The sequence below is a fragment of the Chelonoidis abingdonii genome, chromosome 5 (genome assembly GCF_003597395.2).
Source record: "Chelonoidis abingdonii isolate Lonesome George chromosome 5, CheloAbing_2.0, whole genome shotgun sequence".
NCBI lineage: Eukaryota > Metazoa > Chordata > Testudines > Testudinidae > Chelonoidis > Chelonoidis abingdonii.
In genome coordinates this window covers 140,030,167-140,050,093 of record NC_133773.1, presented here as the reverse complement: position 1 = coordinate 140,050,093, position 19,927 = coordinate 140,030,167, and the positions used below count along the sequence as shown (strand labels likewise).

The window sequence follows — 19,927 nt, the reverse complement described above, 5'->3', positions numbered from 1 at the left end:
GGTGTTAAATATATAAAAAAGTGGTTTTAATTTATATGGGGGGGAGAGGGAGGTTGCACTCAGAGGCTTGCTATGTGAAAGGGGTCACCAGTACAAAAGTTTGAGAACCACTGCTCTAGAGCAGTGCTTAACTCAAGTTAACTCTGCAGTGAAGGCATAGCCTGTATGTCTGGTGGACCCCATCTTCTGCTTTTGTTGGTCAGCTTTATTTGCACTGAAGATAACGGAGTTAAGTCGAGCACCAGTTGAGGACAGGCCCATGTAATACTTGTAAAGGTGAAGGGGAGCGGATCAAAAATATTTTTGCATATAAAAATAAGATAATAGAAGCAGTTCAGCCATTTAAAGATGTGGCTTTAAAAACAGCCAATTTAGAAAAGATTAGTAGCTTTTAAGATCCCTGATTGTGCTCTACGCAGTCACGGCTCCACACATAGAAGTGCTCTTACACTTTTTGCTGCTTCAACAAAGATGTGGTCCGTATTTCCATTGAACTCAGTGGCATTGTGGAAGAGTTGTTTATGCATTTTCACTGTATTTCTGTGTCATAAAACAAAGTACTGAAAGTACAGTGGTGCTTTCGGTACTGTGAAGACGAAAGGAGGAATTTTTAACAGAAGTGCAATCCCAAGAGAGATGAATTCAGACCTGTGAAATATAGGGCGGACGTTTTATCCACTGGCCATTCAATTGTCCTTGGTTAACATACATCGGAAATTACTTTTTACATCTAGTGTACCAAGTAATCACTCTTTTTTAATACTACAGTACTTATGTACCGAAGCAGAAAGTATTTCCTAGAATGTTTCCTACTTCATACCAACAGCTATAGAGATGCAAAATTTTCTTAATTGATTATGAATTTATTTTGCTCTTTGGAGAGGATTGGGAGTAGGAATTTCCTATGCTTTGCTATTCAGTTCTCCATAACTTAGGTAACAAATTAAAAATTGCTTTACTATATATTGTGTGGCTAGCAAATGGGGGTAAGAATTTAGAATACAGAATCACATTAAAATGACTCTCAGTGCCTTTTTTAGGTCTTCATAAGTTTCCAATCTAATGCATGTAATATTATACACACAGTCTACAAAAACTCTAAAAATAGTTCGTGGTTCTTGATCTTGTCAAGGTAAAACCATAGAGTTTGATCATTTATAAGTAGGTGGTGGTGATATTTTCCCATCCTGTCTCCAAGTCGTCATATCACAATCTGTCACAACTGCTCACTGAAGTCAATGGGAGTTTTTTGCATTAATTACTGTGGATGCATGGTTGGACTCTAAATGAGGAAATACTCTTGATCCTTTGAAACATTTTGTCAGTAAACCTGAATGAGACACAGATGCATAGGATACAATTATATGTTTTACCTACTGGATTGGGGATTAGATGAAAATAATCTTGTCCCTAATGGAAAAAATCATATTTTTGCATAACTTTTTGAAGTATTTTGCTGACTTATTTCCATTTTTTTGTTCTTGATTTCAATATTAAAGAAAATTTGTGCACACTGAGTAGCTCTTTTGTTGCAGCAATCACAAATTTGTCTGGAAAGGTTATGAAATATTGCCAATATCAGACCAAAAAGCTTCATTTATCGATAGAATGATAAACTTTCACCCTGCATTATATTGTAGAATATTTGCAAATCCTTCGTTTGATGCCTGTTGCCCGTCAGATATCTACGATTGTAATATTCTTCTCAAATTCTTTTCCAGTAGAAAGTGAAAGTGCTGGCTGTGTTTTATTACATACATCTAGAAAGGTAAGTAGCAGTTTTGTTTAACTGGTTACTCCTTTTAAACTCACTCCTGTAAATCATAATATGTTACTAGAAAAAGTAAAGTTGATCATTTCTGGCCTAATCAGAAGACATTTCAATGCCTTGCTCTCTCAGAATACTTTTGTTTCTATTTACATCCCAAAAGCCATGTACTGTCCTCCTTTTCCTAACACAATTTCTTTCACCATCAAAATCTAATATCCTTATTACTGGGCCGTATTAATTCATCACTTGCTCTCATGAAACTGCCTGAAAGGTGGTCCAGGCTTACACACAGCAATACAGTCTCCTTAGCTTGCCTCAAACTTAAAAACAAAAGCACCCAATAGATATTGTAACCGTGTGATGCAGTTTCCTGTTTATCCCAGCTAATCAGATCTGCCTTCAGGAGGTTCAGCAGGAGTGAACTCCCTTGCAGCAGTGTAGCCAAAGAGGATTATTGTCAAATAATGTTTATTTTGCACTTAGTTATGTGGCCATAACATGTTAGTGCTAACAGAGAAATGAAAAAATTCATATAGAAACCACATTACTGCAAACAATTTAATAAATAGGTAAATCAACCAGAAAGCGTGTTGCAAAGGAAATGGAAACTTACCCAATATCACTTAAAATCTAGAATCTTGGCAATCCTGTGGGATCTGGAAACTGGGAGAGAGACAGTCTAAATGTGTGGTGTTCCCTTTCTAAATCTTCTTGACTAATTTCCCACCCGCCCACGAGCTCCGAAGTAAGACTCGCTAGCCCTTCAAAACCCAATAGGTTACATAAATGTACCTTTACCCCAATATAACATGACCTGATATAGCATGAATTTGGATATAATGTGGTAAAGCAGTGCTCCGGAGGGGCGGGGCTGCACACTCTGGCAGATCAAAGCAAGCTCGATATAACGCGGTAAGATTTTTTTTGGCTCCCGAGGACAGCGTTATATCGGGATAGAGGTGTATAATTATTAAAACTATTATAATTTTGGGCCAGATTTTGAAGTTTGGGTTCTTTATGTGCAGAAATCTGTATTTAGACACTTAAATGCCTGTTTTAGGCACTTAAATGCTGATTCAGGTGCCTGAAACCATATCCGTGTATAGGCACTCTAATTAAGCATTTGTATACTTAAAATGGGTATTTAGATGCCTAACTTCAGGCACCCATGTTTGGAAATTGGTTTAAATAGTTTGATTGCCCCTCTCCATAAAAAAAACCGAAAATGTTTTGGGTGCTAAACAGAATAAAACAAATAGTCTCTTAAAAAGCCAAATTCTAACCACAGAACAGAGTTCATTTTTAGAAAGAAGAAACAAAAGGAAGGCAGTAGTGAATACACAGCAATTTGTCTGTTTGCTTTTTGAATTGAAAGATGTAGCTCACCTGTTTGTATACAAGTAGCAGTTAAACAATTTTAGGGCATAATTACTATTTATTATTCAATCTGTCATATCTGCTTTGACTAGGATTAGCTAAGGATTCTGTAGCCAATTTGTTTGCCCAGTTTGGAGGACTGGTTCAGAGGCCTTGTGTTGCTGTGCTCAGATTAATAGATTCTAGGGCTGGAAGGGACCTCGAGAGGTCATTGAGTCCAGTCCCCTGCCCTCATGGCAGGACCAAATATTGTCTAGACCATCCCGGATAGACATTTATCTAACCTACTCTTAAATATCTCCAGAGATGGGATCCACAACCTCCTAGGGAAGTTGATTCCAGTGTTTACCACCCTGACAGTTAGGAACTTTTTCCTAATGTCCAGCCTAAACCTCCGATGCCTGCAGTTTAGTCCACTGCTTCTTGTTCTATCCTTAGAGGTAAGATGAACCAGTTTTCTCTCTTTCTTATGAACCCTTTTAGATACCTGAAGAACTATATGTCCCTTTCAGTCTTCTCTTTTCCAACTAAGCAAACCCAATTCTTCAGCCTTCCTTCATAGTCATGTTCTCTAGCCTTTAATCATTCTTGTTGCTCTTCTCTGGACCTCTCCAATTTCTCACATTTCTTGAAATGCGGTGCCCTGAACTGGACACACTACTCCAGTTGAGGCCTAACCAGCGCAGAGTAGAGCGGAAGATGACTTCTCGTGTCTTGCTCACAACACACTGTTAATGCATCCAGAATCACGTTTGTTTTTTTGCAACGAGCTACAGTTGATCGATTTAGCTTGTGGTCCACTATAATCCCTAGATCCCTTTCTGCCATACTCCCATTCTGTATGTGTGAAACTGATTGTTCCTTCCTAAATGGAGCACTTTGTATTTGTCTTTATTAAACTGCATCCTGTTTACCTCAGACCATTTCGAATTATGACCCTGTCCTCCAAAGCCATTGCAATCCGTTCTAGTTTGGTATCATCTGCAAGATGTGATGGTGCAAGAGACATAGATGCACCCAGACCAGTGATTCTCAACCTATTTATCATTGTGGGCTGCATATGCAGCTCTCTATGTTTTAGGGGGCAGAGGGCACATCCACACAATATATACGCTACATGTATGGCCCTGAGGGTGTCATATGGGCTGCAGCTGTGTGCTGATTGGGCCTGCGGGTTGAGAACTACTGACCTGAAGAGAATGGATGTATTTCTCCCCCCACCCCCTTTTTTTAAACTAGATTCTCACTTTTGTTTGGAATTTGCTCCTTTCTGGTGTATCCTTCACTATGAATGCCAGAGTAGTCGGCACTCAAAGCATCTTGCAAGTCACGAGCCACCACGTTATTTGGGGTGCTCAGGTTAGGGGTAAAGAGTTGCTTTTTCTGCCATTCTCCCACACTAACCCTCATCTGCAGCCCCAAAATCCCCAGATATAACATATTCAGAGCTGTCACCAACTTCTTTTCAGAAAGATACTGCTGTCCTTCAGGGCACCCTTCCCCAGCCAGCCACCTGCTATGCTGGCTGAATGTGTGCCTCCTTCCCCACCAGTCAGGCGCAGGCAGAGCTGACTTACATTACCGCTGTCAAAAAAGAAATTGAGTGCCTCTTCCGTACTCTACTCAAGTCTCTTTCTTCTCTGCGTCTGGAGCTCCCCTTCTCTTGGTATTGCCCAAAGATGAGAACATGCCCAATGGGGGCGACTGGATAGTTCAGAAGGCAGTGGATGGAAGGGTAGCAGTGCAACAGGAGAGGGGGGTTGCGAGACCAACAGAGGAACATGATATGTTGTGACCATTTTGATTGGGGACATGTGGCGCCCCCGCTGCAACTCTTGGTGACTGAGCAATGCACGAGTAGAGTGTGTGGTGACTCTCAACAGAATGAGAGAGACCAGTTTGTTTAAAGACTGACCACTTTTCATTGAGGTAAATTCCAAAGCGTTGTGCCTGCTAGAATGCACAGGCAGATTATCTCCCTTGTAACAGGTGATGGCATCACAGATAGCTACAGTGGAGCACCATTTCCTTATGCTCTTGTAGGTGTTTTGCCATCAGCTACTGGCAGGGAAAATCAGAATGCTGAATGTGTTTTTTCTCAGCAGGTATGTCAAGAAAGAACTGATCTGTTTTTTTCCATTTTAAATATCTCTCTGGTCCGAGTTGCAGAGCATTGATCGCTGCTAGCTGTTGTCTTTCATTCAAATCTACAAGTATATTGCAGTGATTTTTAAAGGAGAATTAAATTCTTAATGCCTGCTTTCCAGTTGAACAAGTTACAGCTTTAGACTGGATACTTGTAATCTTTCTATTGAAGAGTTTTCAATTCAGCCAGTTCCTGGAATGGACCAATACCTTTGCTTTTTTCTCTGAGACATATTTTAGTATCCAGTCTTGGACAGTGGCTCATGGCAGATACATGAGGAGTACATAAATTCCTATAGTGCAGCAATTCCTGTAGTCCTATGGATAGTTCAGTGATTTGAGCATTGGCCTGCTAAACCCAGGGTTGTGAGCTCAGTCCTTGAGGGGGCTATTTAGGGAACTGGGTTTAAAAAAACAAAAACAAAAAACAAGTGTCTGGGAATTTGCCCTGCTTTGAGCAGCAAGTTGGACTAGATGATCTCCTGAGGTCCCTTCCAAGCCTGATATTCTATGATCTACAGAAAGGAGATATTTCTTGCCTCCAGCTGTTGATCAGCTTATGCCCTGTAAGCATGAGAATCAAAGAAGCCAAACATATCATTTGATTCCTTGATTGTTGGCAGGATTTGAACCTGCTTATGAGAGCCCCAACCAATTGAGTCAATTGCCTCAAGCAACCTCAACATTGGGAAAACTAGGAAGTAATATTCATGAGAATAAATTTCTGGAACACATTTTTGAAACTTTCTTGCAGCATTTGTGAGCAGATGTAATCACCAAAGCAGCAGTAGCCCAACAGACAAAACTCCTTTTGGGCCTTGTTAATAACTCACTTTTATTGTTGTTGGCCGTGGAGCCATGGATATCACTTGTGAAGGGGGAAAGCAATGTTAATTATGTTATTGAATGAAAAGACTCTTTGTTTCCCTTTTGCAATGAAGACAATTTTGGTTTGCAGTGTTGCAATTGCACTTTGGGAGTACAAAGAATTTTTTTCTTCCTCTTATAACAACTGTATTGTTATAAGACTTTTTCAGTTTTCATTAGGACAATTCCAGCATAAAGCATCCCATTGTGCCTTAACCGTTGTTTAAGACAAGATTAATGACCAATCCTTCACAAATATATTATGCTTAAACAAGTGAATTTTCTCTTCATAGAGCAGATTTCAGGCTTGTCTACACTACCCGCTGGATCGGCGGGCAGCGATCGATCCAGCGGGGGTCGATTTTATCGCATCTAGACTAGATGCGATAAATCAACTGCTGAGCGCTCTCCCATCGACTCTGGTACTCCACCAGAATGAGCAGTGCAAGCAGAGTCAGTGGGAGAGGGTCAGCTGTTGACTTACCCCCGTGAAGACGACATGGTAAGTAGATCGAAGTACATCGACTTCAGCTACATGAATAGCATAGCTGAAGTTACATATATTAGATCGACCTCTCGCGGTAGTGTAGACAAGCCCTTAGTTTGAGCTAAGCCCCCAGCATATCCAACTAAGGCACTGGCTACCTTGCGGGATCTGTAGCAGCATAGTTATAGTGCTGTAGCTATGTTGGCGTAACCCTATAGTGCAGACCCAGCCTACACCAATGGAAGGGGTAGCGTTCTTTTGTTGACCTAGCCGAGGGGTTAGTTCAGCATTAGTGCCATAGTTACATTAATCTAAATTTAAGTCATTTTTGATAGCTACCTGATTCTGTCTTACGGTACTTCTTTGGCCCACATGACTGTAGCTTCTGAGCATCTCACAATCTTTAGCATTTTTACCCTCACAGTCTCTGAAACAGTTCAATGCTGTTATCCCCATTTTCAGATAGTCTTTCTATGCCTCATTTCCCCAAGTGACTTGCCCATGGTCACTCAGGAAGTCTGGCAGAGCAGGGATTTGAACCCTGGTCTGCCAACTCCTAGGCTAGTACTCTAATCACTAGAACAGTGGTTCTCAGCTCAGGGTACGCTGCTCCTGGGGGTATGCAGAGGTCTTCCGGTGGGTACATCAATTCCTCTAAATTTTTACCTAGTTTTACAACAGGCTACAGAAAAAGCACTAACTTGTCTATACTGCTTTATATACTATACGCTGAAATATAGTTACAATATTAATATTCCAGTTGATTTATTTTATAACTATCTGGTAAAAATGAGAAAGTCAGCCATTTTTCAGCACTGGTGTGCTGCAACACTTTTTTTTTTTTTTCTTGTATTTTTATGTCTGATTTCATAAGCCGGTAGTTTAAGTGAGGTGAAACTTGAGGGTACGCAAAACAAATCAGACTCCTGAAAGGGGTACAGTAGTCTGGAAGATTCAAGAGCCAGTGACCCAGACCATTCTTCCTGTCTGGAATTGTGACTTACACTGTGTGTCACTGGGGAGATTCCTACTAGTACAGCCCAAAAGGATAAGCCATCTGCATTGGAGTGCCCTCTGTATTTCTTTACCCTTTGGTTTGAAATACACTGCTGAGGATGCGATGTGCCATTCGCTTCAACGACTGAAGGTTGGGGATCCTAGCACGTAGGTTTCAACAGAATGCTGTATATCTCTGTAAAAGGCAGCTGGAGAAGCAGTATGTTGTGAGGTGAATCAGAGGGGCAATGGGCATGTTCAAAGTGCTTAATGCTGCTCTGTCAACAGATACTGTTGTTCAGTCCAGTTTTCTCTCAAACATCTTTGTGGTTCTCCCACCGCCCCTTATGCATGGGAGAAGAACCCTGTTAAAATCTGCAAAGTCACTCTGTTACCTTATTTACAATAGCTCCTTAAACCTCACCTCTGCTGTGGTGCCTGCAAATCATTCCTGTCTGGCTTTGATTAGGTGAGTGGCAAATGGAGACTTCTGCTTAACTGTTTTGCTGTTGTCTTACCCTCCCCTGTTTTATCTGAGTTGTCTGGTAGATCATTTGTGTACTCTGGGGTCGTCTGTACAGTGTCTAGTACAGTAGGGCCCCCTGTTCCTCAGTTGGACTTCCTGGGGCTACCACAATATAGGTAGTAATATAAAGATGAATCTCCCTTTTAATGAACATATGGCAACAAAGGCTTTGAAAAGAGAGAAGCCTAGCTCCTTAGAATAATTTAGATGGAGAAGGATTATTTTATGTAAGAAACTGATTCATGCAAAGTAAAACAGTGTTCATTGCAATGGATGTGTTGCTTGTACTGACAACTTGATTGTTAGTCATTAGTAAAATGTTAGTCACACTTTGATTAGGCTATAAATAGAGAAGGGTAAAAGGTTGCATTTGTCATGTGTGAGACAATTGTGGACCCCAACAATAAGGATATAGGGTAACATTTTTTAAAGTGCTTGTCACCTTTTCAAAGGTGATTTAGGAGCCTAAATCAGATTTACAATCAGTTTTAGACTCCTGTAGGCCTAACTCACTCTAGAAAATGGGACTTAGGAACCTTAACCATTCATTTAGCACTAGTATTTAAAATTTTTATTTTTATATGTCCTTTTGCCAGAACTTTGCCTGAAACACCTGCAGAATTGTAAATGTATTGCAGTATCTGTTCGATTGTGTACATATTGTGGTCTGATTATTTTCTTTTAACGGTACCCAAACTCCCACAATTTCCAGTGGCATGAGCTAGAACTGCAGATCCTTAGTTCAATGATAACTGAATTATTTAACTAACAAAAAAATAACCTATAGAGTTATCACAGTGCTACTGCTCTGCTGTGGTCAAGCCTGGTTGTGTTCAGTCTCTATCTCTGACTTTCTTGTCTGAGAGTGGGAGTCTGTGGCACTCCTAGTGTCCCGCAGGATGTGTATCACAAAATCGTCAGATCTGTGTCAGTTTTACAGCCTGAATGAACTGCATATTTGTGGCTAACTATACAGGGGGTCAGGTTGCTCTAGTAGTTCATTAGTACATCTAGCGTGAGTATGAAACGTCTAATGAGAGAACCTTTCCCTAATACAGTACCTGAAGTTAAAGAATTTTGAGGAAGAAGTCAGAGCCCACCGTGACCTGGATGGGTTCCTGGCCAGAGCTATCATCATACTGGATGAGACAGCAACCTCCTTGGATGATGTCCTTCGAGAGATGCTGAAACACTTCGCTGAAGATTCTGACAACACAGAGCCAAGCTGCAACTTTGACAAAATAATGAGCACTTTATTCACCGATTCGGGAACCCCCAGAGAAGGGAATGGTAACTACCTCTTCATTTATTGTAGCTGTGGAGTTTCTATCTGAGCTGCATGTTTTGACTCTTTTATGAACAGCATCTAAATTGCTTTGTACCGTTTTCATTATGGCTTATGAGTCTCAATATTCACTGCTCGTTCCCTATGAGCATGTGGTCATATGTTGTGTGTCGTGCTGTTGGTAACATTTAGATCTGAGTCACTTATTAATGTGGTAGCTGAGTTATCCCATGTTGTCTGTCTGAATTGTTAAGATACATTTTATACTTAACCTAGACACAAAGTCAGTATTCTAGTTTAAGTCATATTGGTTCAGTCTGAAGGGATGGGTCATCAGCAGCATTAAAGTGCTATTTGTTTTTCATTACCCTTGGGTTTGGAATATTTCTCTTTCTGTAAGAGCTTGTTTGTTTGTGGTGTTTGTTAGAGTCCCTTCGGGACTGGTCCACTGCTTGCTCCCAGAAACACTCAGCTTTGCCATGGGAATCCCTCTAAGCCTAAAATCACCCAACTTGACACATGCTTGTGAATTTCTCTCCTGCTCTGCTGAAATCCTTCATGGTTGCATATATCTAACCAGTTGAGGAGACCTGGATAGAACTTCCTTAGGAGCCATTTAATGTTGTTTTTCAGTCAAATGAAAACAAGGAGTCTGGAACATTATGTAGCTCTGCAGTTTTTCTTCATTTGCAGATTTAACACCATTAATTTGGGCTTGAATAGGGACTGGGAGTGGCTGGCTCACTACAAAAGCAATTTCCCCTCTCTTGGTATTGACACCTCGTCATTAGTTATTGGGAGTGGACCACATCCACCCTGACTGAATTGGCCCTGTCAACACTGGTTTTCCACTTGTAAGGTAACTCCCTTCTCTTCATGTGTTAGTATATTTATGCCTGCATCTGTAATTTTTAGTGCATGCATCTAAAGAAGTGGAGTTTTTTACCCATGAAAGCTTATGCCCAAATAAATCAATTAGTCTTTAAGGTGCCACCGGACTCCTTGTCGATTTTGTGGCTACAGACTAACATGGCTCCCCCTCTGAGACTTGACAATCAAATGAAAGTGACAGGAGGCAGTTCCTTTTCTCCAGAAATTCAGTGAGATGCTGTGGGAGCAACGCCAGCTGCCCTACAGCTTAAGACACTGGAGCTAGTGATCAAATTGTACTCAACCATGTGACAGTACATGGCACTAGCACCTGACCCTCCAGTCCGTTACCCATGCAACGCTAGTTGAACAAAGAGGCGTTGATTGCAAGCATCCATGTGCATTTTAGAAACTCTTCATTGAGAATATTTATGTGAATATACAAATGTGTGTTACTTAAAATACAGGAGTCTCACCTTTTAATTTAATTAACAAATTTGAGAAGACTCCTGAGTGAGTCACACACATGTTCCTGCTTTGGGTATTCTGTGCTAAGCATTCATTCGTTCATATGGGCATATATTTGTAGCTATATGCAATACAGATTTTCTGCCTCTTTTCAATGGCAATTGAGCATAAAGTTATAAATTGTTCCACAGAACAAGCAATGGGAATAAAATAGTCCAACTAAAGGATAAGATTTCATCTTTTGATAATTGGATTCGGCCTAACCTTCCCCCCCCACCCCCCCACTTTCTATAAGAGAGGCCTTATAGCCTGACTCAGTCAGCTCTATTACAAAGAGAAGAACATTGCCACTCAAGGCTGTAAAATGTCTTTTAAGGACAGTATTTGAAAACATCAGGTTGCGTGTTTGTCTTATCTTTTTCTCCTGTGCATCAATCCAATCAGCAGATAAGTGAATCAAAGTGCAGTATTCGTGCCAGTACTTTCCATCAGAACTCTGCATGAGTCTGGTTTGATGAAGCTGCAATTCTGCAGTTACAATTTCCAGTACATTTCTAAGTGTCTCTTTTTTTCCGCCCCCTCTAGTTCACCTCTTATCTGATACAATTCAGGGGGTCACAGCAACCGTCACAGGGGTTCAATATCAACAGTCCTGGCTCTGTATCATGTAAGTATATCAGACTATTGGGAACCCTTCCTGGGCTCCTCAGAACTAGAAACATTTTTTTCTGTACAAAACAATATGTATTTCACTTTATAAATGAGAATTTATTCCCTTCTGCTCATGGGCACATAATAATAATACGTTGCACTGCCTTCCATCCAAGGGTCTTGAATTGCTTTTTCAGACATTAATGAATTAAACTTCCTAGCACTGATCTGATGTGCTATGAATGTTCCCCATTTTACAGATGGGGAAATGGAGGCAGATAGTTTAAGTAATTAACAAAAGTTGCACAATATTTTTTACCTCTCTGTATGATATTAGATAAAATATTGCTGGAATACTGTGTCCAGTTGTGATATGCACACTTTTAAAAGGATATTCAGAAATTGAATAGGTTCATGGTCTGGAAAACATTTCTTACAATGAGACAGTTGAACAGCTCAATCTGTTTATTATATCTAAGATGATTGAGAGACAGTTCGATCACTGTCTGCCCGCCACCTACTGAGAGGGAAGAGCTCCTACACCAAAGGGCTCTTTAATCTATCAGGCAAAGGTATACTGAGACCAGCGCCTGGAAACTGAAGTGAGATGCATGTTTTTAACAATGAGGGTCATTAAATATTGAAACAGACTATCAGGGGATATGGTAAACTCCATCACTTGGCATCTTTAATTTAGGACTCGGTGTTTCTGTGAAAGATATTTTAGTTCAGCCGCAAGTTGTTGGGCTGGATGAAATCACTGGGTGAAATTCTTTGGTCTGGGTTATGCAGGAAGTCAGATCTAGATGATCACGCTGGTCCTTTCTGGCATTAAAAAAATCTATTCATCTAGAAGTCACTGACTGATCTCGGAAATGAACTCCAATCTTCTGACTTTATCCTCTGTGTTACCACGCGCTCACTTTTTTTTCAAATATAGTTTTAGAAAAGATGTAATAATATCATCAGGAATTATATGTGTGTATCAAGAGCAGAATATATATGTCCCTGATTAGTCTGATAGATTGCTGAAGAGTGACTGAGAGTCTTGTCATGAGATGTCTTCTGTTTCAAACTGAAGTGGATATTGTGCTGGCCTTGAGGATTTCCATTCCTCTCATAATACTTGTCCTCATCTCTGGACCCTGCCACTACATCCATGCTGTGATGTTTGTTCTGGCGTATAAATCTATCAGAGCTTTGGTTTGGTTGGGGTTTTTGCATGTTGTGTAACAGAGTGCTACAGAGAATGACTCTTCAGAGATAATTAAATATATTACATATTATACAACTTTCTGTTTTAATTTGTTGTATGAAATTAAGAGCAAGTTACTTGTAGCATTGTCCTACGTAAGTATATGCACTATTATTTACTGATCAGTCTACAAGTCGAACATGTGTATAGAACCCTACGTTTAGGCAGATGGGTTTTTGATGCATAATTGTTTTACTCTAGTAAGCTGGTAAGTGCTACTGATTCAATATGGTTGAATTTGTGTCTCAGCCAGGGTTAATCAGGCTACGTCCTGGGAACTCTGGAGAGTTAATTGTGAGATTGTAATGTAATGCATGCTCAGCCTGTGTTACAACCTGTAGACGGGAATAGTGCTCACGGCCCCTCCAGTCTGCCAGTACGAGTGGTTTCGATCACTAGATCTACATATGTGCTACAGTGACTGAACGTGTTGAGAAGACTAACAATATGTTGACTTACCTGTTGGAGAAAGGACTTACTGTCTTTTGGCAGAATTTTTCAAGGCTTCCCTTAACCATGTCTTAGTGGAAGGGTTTTCCCCTCTGAGCCATGGTTTGGTGATGCGTTTCCTTGTTGCTGGTGACTTGGTAGGTTTTGGAGAACAGATAGTTTATCATCACAGCGTATACTGAGAGATTTTTATATATGTGGCCGCTGTATTTGGATCTGTTTCAGAAGACGGCTTGGTAACCTGCTTGCCAACATCCCTTTCAGCGGAGGGTAAAGCCTGATATAAATCCATTATTAATTAACGTGATTGATTTAGTTTAGAATTCTCTCCCTAGTGGTGTGCACAGTTTGCAGGATTGTCTGTCGAGAAATTCTGGTAAACCCTAAGAAAGCTCTTCTCTTCTTTACCACTTTTGTCACATCACACCCACTCCCTGAGATGAAGTTGTCTTTATTTGCTGAGTTATCTGCAAAAATAGGCACCTGCATGCTCTGATCCTGGGGACCGTACAAGTACCTGGATTATAAACTCTCCATTTGTACAGTGCCTGGCAGAATGAGGTCCACTAGGGCTCCTACGCCCTATGGCAATACAAACGATAAATAATCATCATACTGTCAAGACAGTAAATTAGATTATAAACTCTTTTGGGAGAGAGACCTTGTTTTTTATGTCTCTAAAATTTCATGTACACTACAGGACTGCATAAATAATACAGTTACTGTACTGCTGTTGAGAGCTGCGTAGGGAATGGTAACATGTCCTTTAGAAAAGTCTGGTTTTTTGAATGTTTGCGGTTCATTACCAAACAGAGGATGGTTTGCCGTACTTTTTTCCGAGTTTCAAGTCTGAGGGTTGATACAGAGGCATCAGTGGTTTTAATGCGTTTGATCTGTAAAGTGTGCATGTGGTATTGATGTCAATAAGGAAGCTGGAAGAGCTGTTCCTTCCCTCCATCTCAATAGAAGTTCCGTCAATATGTGCAGAACAGTATCTGGTATCCAAAGTAGGGATCATACACATAAACTAACTACGGAAATGCAACCTAGAGGGAGATACTATGAGATGGATGCATAACAGGTTGGAAAATCCTTCCCAGAGAGTAGTTATCAGGTTCACAGTCAACCAGTTCTTGATTTTGGCCTTGATCAATATCTTCATCGATGATTTAGAAATAAATCGATGAGAACCACTGCTAAATCAATCAGGCTTCAAGGGGTCCACCAAGCAAGTTTTGTTCAATGTCTTCATTAATGATCTGGAGGACGGCGTGCACTGCACTCTCAGCAAGTTTGCAGATGACACTAAACTGGGAGGAGTGGTAGATACGCTGGAGGGTAGGGATGGGATACAGAGGGACCTGGACAAATTAGAGGACTGAGCCAAAAGAAACCTGATGAGGTTCAATAAGGACAAGTGCAGAGTCCTACACTTAGGATGGAAGAATCCCATTCACTGTTACAGACTAGGGACCGAATGGCTAGGAAGCAGTTCTGTAGAAAAGGACCGAGGGGTTACAGTGGATGAGAAGCTGGATATGAGTTGACAGTGTGCCCTTGTTGCCAAGAAGGCTAACAGCATTTTAGGCTGTATAAGTAAGGGTATTGCCAGCAGATCGAGGGACTGATCATTCCCCTTTATTCGACATTGTTGAGGCCTCATCTGGAGTACTGTGTCCAGTTTTGGGCCCCACACTACAAGAAGGATGTGGAGAAATTGGAAAGAGTCCAGCAGAGGGCAACCAAAATGATTAGGGGGCTGGAGCACATGACCTGTGAGGAAAGGCTGAGGGAACTGGGACCGTTTAGTCTGCAGAAGAGAAGAATGAGGGGGGATCTGATAGCTGCTTTCAACTACCTGAAAGGAGGTTCCAAAGAGGATAGATCTAGACTGTTCTCAGTGGTAGCAGATGACAGAACAAGGAGTGATGGTCTCAAGTTGCAGTAGGGGAGGTTTAGGTTGGATATTAGGAAAAACTATTTCCCTAGGAGGGTGGTGAAGCACTGGAATGGGTTACCTAGGGAGGTGGTGGAATCTCCTTCCGTAGAGGTTTTTAAGGCCCGACTTGACAAAGGCCTGGGTGGGATGATTTAATTGGGATTTGGTCCTGCTTTGAGTAGGGGGTTGGACTAGATGACCTCCTGAGGTCCCTTCCAACCTTGATATTCTATGACCATTGTTAGACTTGCTGGGGCCCAGAGCAGAAAGCCAAAGTCCCACTGCATGAGACTGAAGCCCGGGGCCCTGAACCTGGGGCTGAAGCAGAAGCCTGAGCAACTTTGCTTCACGGGCCGTGGGCAGTTGCCCTGCTTGCTACCCTTTAATGCTGGCCCTGGCTTTTATATGCAGAAAACACGTTATTGTAGCACAGATGGGCGATGGAATTTTTATAGCCTGTTTGTGGGGCCTCAGAAAGGAAAAGGTTGAGAAGCCCTGGCATATGAAGTTTGTGAACGCTACTAATCTGGAAGGGGTTGCTCTGGAGGATAGGGTTATCATTCAGAATGATCTGGACAAACTGAAGAAAATAGGATGAAATTCAATAAGGACAAATGCGAAGTACTGTAAAAGCTCTTTTATCTGGTACTTCACCAACTGGCATTTCTGATCTGCACTGAAAGTCCAGTTTATAGTGCAGTTGGTGCAGGGCCAGCAGGGGGCTGAGGCATAGGGGCTACAGGGCGTGCTCTGGGAGGGAGTTGGGTTTAGGAGGGGGCTTAGGGTAGGGGATTGGGTCACTGGAGGGCTCGGAGTGCCAGATGGCAGGGAGTGCTCCCCTCCAGCGGCTCCTTGTAAGCACCTCCCCATCTCTGCTGTTGCTGTTCGAGGCACAGCCAGGCGGCTCTGCAGGCACGCTACCTCCATCCCCCATCCCAGAGCGCTCCCAGCTCATTGGCCAGGAACCGCGGCCAATGGGAGCTGCAGGGCACAGCACCTGCAGACCAAGGCTGCAAGACACAAGAAGTAATTCTTCTGCTCTACTGCGTGCTGATCAGACCTCTGCTGGAGTATTGCTTCTAGTTCTGGGTGCCGTGTTTCAGGAAAGATGTGGACAGACTGGAGAAAGTCGAGAGAAGAGCAACAAAAATGATAAAGGTCTAGAAAACAGGACCTATGAGGAAAGATTGAAAATAATGGGTTTGTTTAATCTGGAAAAGAAAAGACTGACAGGGGACATGGTAACTGTTTTCAAGTACAGGTTGTTACAAGAAAGAGGGAGTATAATTATTCTCTTTAACCACTGAGGATAGGACAAGAAGCAATGGCCGTAAATTGCAGCAAGGGCAATTTATGTTGGATTTAGGAAAAACTTTCTGTCAGGGTGGTTAAGGAGTGACATAAATTGCTTAGGGAGGTTATGGAATCTCTGTATAACCTGCTCTTAAAAATCTCCAATGATGAACACCTGTCAGGGATGATCTAGATAATACTTTAGTCCTGCCTCAATGAAAGAGACTTGGCTAGGTGATGACCTCTCAAGGTCCCTTCTAGTCCTATGATTCAATCTTCCAATCTACTAGCAGTTTTTAGGTGGCCTGCTTGCGATCTGGTGAAGTCTGGGAGTGCTTGCGCCTAGTTTCATGCTATCTGTAGGCCTTGCGAGAGCCCTAGGCATAACTGAGAGTGTGAACCAAAGGCTGAAAAAGAGTAGGCCTGGCCTTGGCAAAATAATACTCTAGGTATTGGCTACCCATGTAAGCACATTCCTGACCTGGGAGGATGGTACAGGAACACCTACCCAGAGTTCTCAAGTAACTATGTGAGCATGTTCTTAAGAGATGGTGCAGGAATGCACTGAACCCTCGTAACATAAGAATGGGATGATAGGACAGTGGATAATAATGTTTTGCTTGAACTAACAGGCTCATGGATAAGGGTGGTGACTAACAACATCTGGAGTGTCCCACACAATGATTAGAAGGAAAAGTCATAGGAGGAGCATCTTTGTTCGGCCTCGGGAACGAGATCCTGGTGTACTGACTGAGTGGGTACTTAGTCAAGGGCATACACGTGTTAGTGTACCTGTAGCTCCTATGAGGCGCTAGTACTATGCTGTTTTGACAGTAAACTGAGCCACATGCTGTTGCCTCTGAACCGAGCCTGTGGTTTTTCCTATGAATAACATCAAGGTCTGCTGAATTAACGTGCTGCACTATCTGCTAGAGTCGCTGATGTCGGAGCTCCAAGAGCAGCAACCCTGCTACCAGTAACAACCCTGCAGCATCAGCAAAAACTTTCCACTGCACTCACAACATTATCCTGTGGAAGCTTGTGTTGAATTCTATTCCCCCTTCTGTGTAAAAAAAAAAAAAAAAAAAAAAGTGTCCGAAGATGAGTAAGCTTGCGAGGAGTGTCAGGAATAAGTACTCTAAAGAGGGACAGGAATCATGGCAGGAGGCTCATCTGCAGATGAGTTGGGAAGGATAATAGAATCAATTATTCTACTGGTAAACTTCGCCACAGGTTTTCTATGCTGAAAATTTTGTCCTGTAGATTTTAGTTTCAATGCTGTTCTAGGACTGTACCTACCTAGAGCTGCTGTGCATGACCCAAACAAGTATTAAATACTTAGACCAAAGTTGAATTTTTTTTAATTGACCGAGTCTTCAGTGGGACTGTCTTCTTGAAATTTCAGACATTTTAATTCAGCCGTGTTTTTAGTGTATATGGGAAAAAAAAAAACTGTTTATGTTTTTAGTGGCAGTAGAGTCTCTCTTTTCCCATCCTGGCATCAGTCAGCTTAGCTGAAGGTGTTGTGTTGAAGGCTTTCAAAAATAAATTCACTCCCAGTCTGTGGACAATCGTGGAAAATTTCAGCCCAAGAAACCAACTTGTCAGAAGGCCGTGAGCAACTGAAAACTGAGCTTTATAGTGAAAGGATACAGTCCCTACATAAGCTTTACTATAGCAGGTGTCATCAAGGATCCGCTACAGTCACGTATGACATGCCTATTTGGACGTGTTCATAGAGCAAGTCACTTCATAAAGCACTGATCAAAGGCAAAATTGTGGTACAAATGTTCTGATTAATACATATGGTTTTATGGCATAAATTTATGCTTTCTCTTCTACAGAGGGCAACCCTAAGACTGAAGAATAGCGTGTTTGAGTAATACTTATTTCTGTGGCAATCAGGATTTGAAAAAAACAAGCTTATAACCCAAAGGTGTATAGTGCTATTATCCACAATTTTCCTTATTACCTTCTCCTTTTGTGACTCTAATTAAAAGAGAGGGAGGAAGGTTCTGAAGGAAAGAAGTGGATGAGTTGTGCACTATAATTATATCTATTATTTTACTGTATTTTTGCTGTAGCTAGTGTAGAAAAGCTTTTTAATAGACCTATATTTTTAGAGCATATGCCCTGCCTGCAGAAAAATTACAACTCACTTAAGTTGAGTGGAAGATTTTGTCAGGGAGAATAATCTGTTTTTCCTGTAATATTAATAGGAAAATAACTTAAAATAAATCTTTTTGCCATTGTTCTTCTGCAGTGAGTCATTCCTCATCCTGACCCTCAGTTATCTTTTAAACTGATACTGCTGTCTTTCTTTTTTCCAACTGTATTTATTTCTCATTGCTGGAGTGAGAGTAAGACTGAATGCGGTAGGCATTGTGCATAATGATATAAGTTTGTTAATTGTTTAAAACATCTAAAGCAAATGAAAGGATGGTGATTGGAGTAAGAATTTAAAAGCTTAACTAAGGAAAACATTCAAGATCTAATGTAAATCCCCCAAAATAAGAAAAGTGAAGTTTAAATGAACGCTCTTCTTGCTGTGCTTTGGTACAAAATGTTGCAGTTGAAAAATATTTGTAGATAATCTTTTTAATTCATATCTGCAAAAACTGACTGCACAAAATATTCCTAGCAGGAGAGGACACTTGGTCTACTTCGGCTGTGTGGGTTCTGGACTCTGGGGGGGTATGTCTTCTCTCTGCCTCTCCTCACCCCCGAATTCCTCTAATTCTAATAGTGACGAAAATCAAACAAGCTAAAGCCAAAGTTATTCTGATTACCCAGACCTGATCAAAAGAACAGTAGCTCTCAGATCTACTGCAACTATCTGTCTCTCCCCACAATTCCAGATCTGTTGACCCAGCAGAGGTGTTGGAGTTGCCATCTGAACCCAGATTCTCTCCCCTTGACAGCATGGGCCATAGGACTTTGAGAGATCTTTATCTGAACAGGACAGTTCAAGTACAGGAGATTCTGTTGAACTCTAGGAAGTATCCAACTTGCTTGTGTTATCTCTACCCTGCGGTTAGAGAGCCAACATCTACGTGGATTCTTGGTCTCGTACTCATTCAGTTCGTGAACGTTCCTTCAAACTCTGCTTCATTTGTCTATTTGAATGTATCTGTGAAATACAGGAGCTGCCCTGTGTGGCACAACACAGTGACATTCATCTGAGTACTAGTTTTAATGTGGATGCGGCCTCTCTGATGTACCAAGTTCATAGGCAGCTCAGGACTGGCTCTTTTGCTCGCTGGTGGTTCGCTATGTTGTGTCAGCAACTCTTGTCAAGCCTGACACACTCACTACACCTTTCACCATGTTGTCATAATCTGTACCTAAAAAGTGTCTCAAAGTATCATATGCAAACTGGTAACACGCTGGTGGTGAATATTATTGCATGATGTATGAGTGGGTGTTACATGGAGAATTATAAGTGTGTGTTGGAAATACGTTCTTAAAAGATGTTTTGTAGCCAGAGCTTCAGTAACTTATTCCTAGACAAAGGAATGGTTCTGTCTGCTTGAATGTGTCTCCAGTG

The 19,927-nt window shown here is 41.4% G+C and overlaps 1 protein-coding gene across 5 annotated transcripts in view; it reads left to right on the top strand.

The window, feature by feature from the left end:
* SLC4A11 (solute carrier family 4 member 11) overlaps window positions 1-19,927 on the top strand; it is a 189,422-nt gene that overhangs the window by 70,016 nt on the left and 99,479 nt on the right. For 4 of the 5 annotated variants that reach the window (XM_032803061.2, XM_075066672.1, XM_032803058.2 and 1 more), the window contains exons 4-6: window positions 1,722-1,768; window positions 9,228-9,459; window positions 11,378-11,459. In XM_032803061.2, the coding sequence (XP_032658952.1) occupies window positions 1,722-1,768; window positions 9,228-9,459; window positions 11,378-11,459 (361 nt within the window). The remainder of the gene's footprint in view (window positions 1-1,721; window positions 1,769-9,227; window positions 9,460-11,377; window positions 11,460-19,927) is intronic. The other variant, XM_032803059.2, reaches the window with a different exon arrangement.